Source organism: Buceros rhinoceros, unplaced genomic scaffold, assembly GCF_000710305.1.
Source record: "Buceros rhinoceros silvestris isolate BGI_N320 unplaced genomic scaffold, ASM71030v1 scaffold14426, whole genome shotgun sequence".
NCBI lineage: Eukaryota > Metazoa > Chordata > Aves > Bucerotiformes > Bucerotidae > Buceros > Buceros rhinoceros.
The window spans coordinates 38,027-40,647 of NW_010418270.1; the positions used below are offsets into that span (position 1 = coordinate 38,027).

The following is a 2,621-nucleotide window of genomic DNA, read 5'->3' on the forward strand; positions in this document are numbered from 1 at the left end:
GGAAGAGCGAAGAACATCTAAATGCCGACTGCTGCTGTACGGCGTGGTGCGTCATCATCGCAACCCTGGTGTGCAGGTACGGTTGGCAGCTGAAAGAGACCTTCCCTGTTACTTGGGGTGGTGTATCCTGTGTGTGCATTTTCACACTCGGTGTGCTGTGTCTCTAGTTACTAACATTAGCAGTAATCCCTCTTTCCACTTGGTACGTGTATATTCTAAGTACCTGTAATGTATTTTCTTCCTTTCTACAGCTTGAATTGTCTAATGGTTTGAGCAATGTGAAAAGGAATAGCTAATGTCCTGTTCTTTGATACTTTGTGAGTGGTAAATCAAGGGCACTGCGCCCTCGGGAGCTTATCGCTTAGACAGGATGGATACAGTTGAAATACTTATCAGGTCTAGGTGAAGATTTCGTGGAATCTGGTGTCCAAAAAGAATGACTGTGTGGAGGAGTAGATTAGGAAGAAAGAAGGGCACAGATGATTCTTTTGTGTTTGGAAGTATTTAGTATCTGACTGGAGGGGACATCCAGGCTTTGCAGCCTGTGTAAGACGCCCCTGCACTTCATTATCTGCACTAACGTGCCACCTCCAAGGGTTGCTGGTAATGGTGCTAGTGTCAACAGTTCATGTTATGACTGAGCAATAGAGGCTTTTGGAGGTGAGGTGGAAAGAAGGGTTGCTGAAAAACAAGAAAAATAAGGTAATTAGCGGAGAACACGAAAATTCTCCCCTTTTAACTACTACTGCACATTTTCTTTGTTTTCTGGGTTGTGGTAGGTATTTTTTTTTAGTCAACACAGACGAGGGTCCCATTTCCTGGAAAGTTAATGATGGGGCATCTGAAAGCAGAGACTTGTTTACAACCTTCTGGAAGGAGCCTTAGACTTGGTTTGTTTTGACTTGGGCAGAATGAATACTCTGAGCTCTCGGGACGTGTGTCCCGAGATTGAGCACTGTGTTTCTTACCAATTCCAAGCATCATCTACTCTTGCCCAAGATGCCAAGTGGTCTTAGGTGTCCCCCCCACAGCTCTGGGAGCAGTGCTTGGTTCAGAACATAGATAACACGACTCGATTTGCAGTGTCTCGTGGCTCACTTTCTGTATTGACCTGCTGGTAGGTGGTGGATCGTATGTGATCTTTTTGGAGGGAAGCATGTTCCCTGAAGGCCAGGCTTAGCTAGATTGTGCTACTAATGCATTTGTGTGTTTGTTTTTTCTAGGCACATTCTTAAGAGAATAGCAAACCCCTGAAGTACCTGAGTAAACATTGCAGAGCAGACATTTTGCTGTGAGTTCAGCAGCTGGGGATGAGTTTGCCTGTAGAAGCTGGGGCTCAGTATTGCGGAGGCAGCTAGTGTACCAGCCAATATCCCCGTCTCTGCAGGGAGCTCTTCTGTGCTCTGACTGCAAACGGGTGCCTAGAATGGAAGGGCAAATGCGAGAAGAGGTTGCAAAGACAAAATCTCAGCCTCACTCACCTTTCTTTTTAGTGATCTCAAGAGCTTCAGCTGCATCTGTTCCAATCCACTGAAAGAGCTGTGGTCCTAACCCTTTCTTACAGAAGCTCTAGCTGATGCTATTTATAGTGGTGCTGCTGCTACAGGCACTTGTTAGCTGCTGTTATGCAGCATATGTCCCCAAGACAGCTGCTGCCGAGCCTGGTAGTTGTTTGTTTTTAATTGTAGGAAGGGTGAGGAGGAGGTGTTCTGCACGTCTCCCAGAGCGTGCGTGAGACAGTTTCAAGTTGGAAGGTCAGCATATAAATTCTGGTAAACTTGATATGACGCCCAGTCAAGTCTGCTGGAAAACTGCTTGGGCTTCCTCAGAATCTCAACCATTGCTTCTCATCCTTGGTGTATCATTTGTCTTTGCAAGTATTAGATGCAGGAGTATCCTTAAAACTAAGATGCTGCCTGAATCTACAGTGATATTGGATGAACATATGCCTCGACTTTCTTAAGTTTTGAAGTTCCACTCTGAAGTCAGCATGCCTGAGCAAGAGCAGATGGGTACCATCCTTGGTGAGCGAAGGTGCTGTCCAAGTGCTGCCACGCTCCCGCAAAGCTGAGGTCAGGTTTCTACCCCTCTTGGAGCAGCTGGATGTGACAGCACACTTGAATCAGTGCTTCTTGGTGCTCTGTGCTCAGCATCTGTCTGGGAATGCACATACAGCTTCCAGCAAGCAAAGAATCTTATCTGTGCTAGTAGGAAGTCCCAGTTAGATACTAGCAGTTCAAGATTAGTCCACTGCATATATCCTATTCTAGCTGTGCATTACATGTAACAGAAGTGCCAAGCCAGCAGATGCTGTTACGTTTCAGAGTGATGGGGAATGAGGCTATTCTGAATGTCTGCTGACAGTAGGCTGGCCTGGGAGGCAGCTTGTAGCACCAAATGCAAGAGGAGGGAAGTAGCTTGGATGCCGAAGCAGTGAGAGGTTGCAAACAGCAGCTGCTCTGCACTGTCCAAGTACTGTGAAGTGGACTATTGTCTTTCTAGCTGACAACTAGTTAACTCTGGTCACGCCCAGCTGTGCCTAGTACATGCTTATCTAGGGCTGTTGGTACTGTGAATCCTGGTGAGTGCTGGGGGTCTCCCTTTCCTAATGACTCCATATT

At 46.6% G+C, this 2,621-nt stretch overlaps 1 protein-coding gene across 1 annotated transcript in view; it reads left to right on the forward strand.

Annotated features, from left to right (window-relative positions):
- Positions 1–2,621, forward strand: part of TTYH3 (tweety family member 3) — a gene marked incomplete at its 5' end in the record, with an annotated part of 33,272 nt that overhangs the window by 198 nt on the left and 30,453 nt on the right. The window contains one exon of the mRNA XM_010138483.1: positions 1–76. Within this exon, the coding sequence (XP_010136785.1) occupies positions 1–76 (76 nt within the window). The remainder of the gene's footprint in view (positions 77–2,621) is intronic.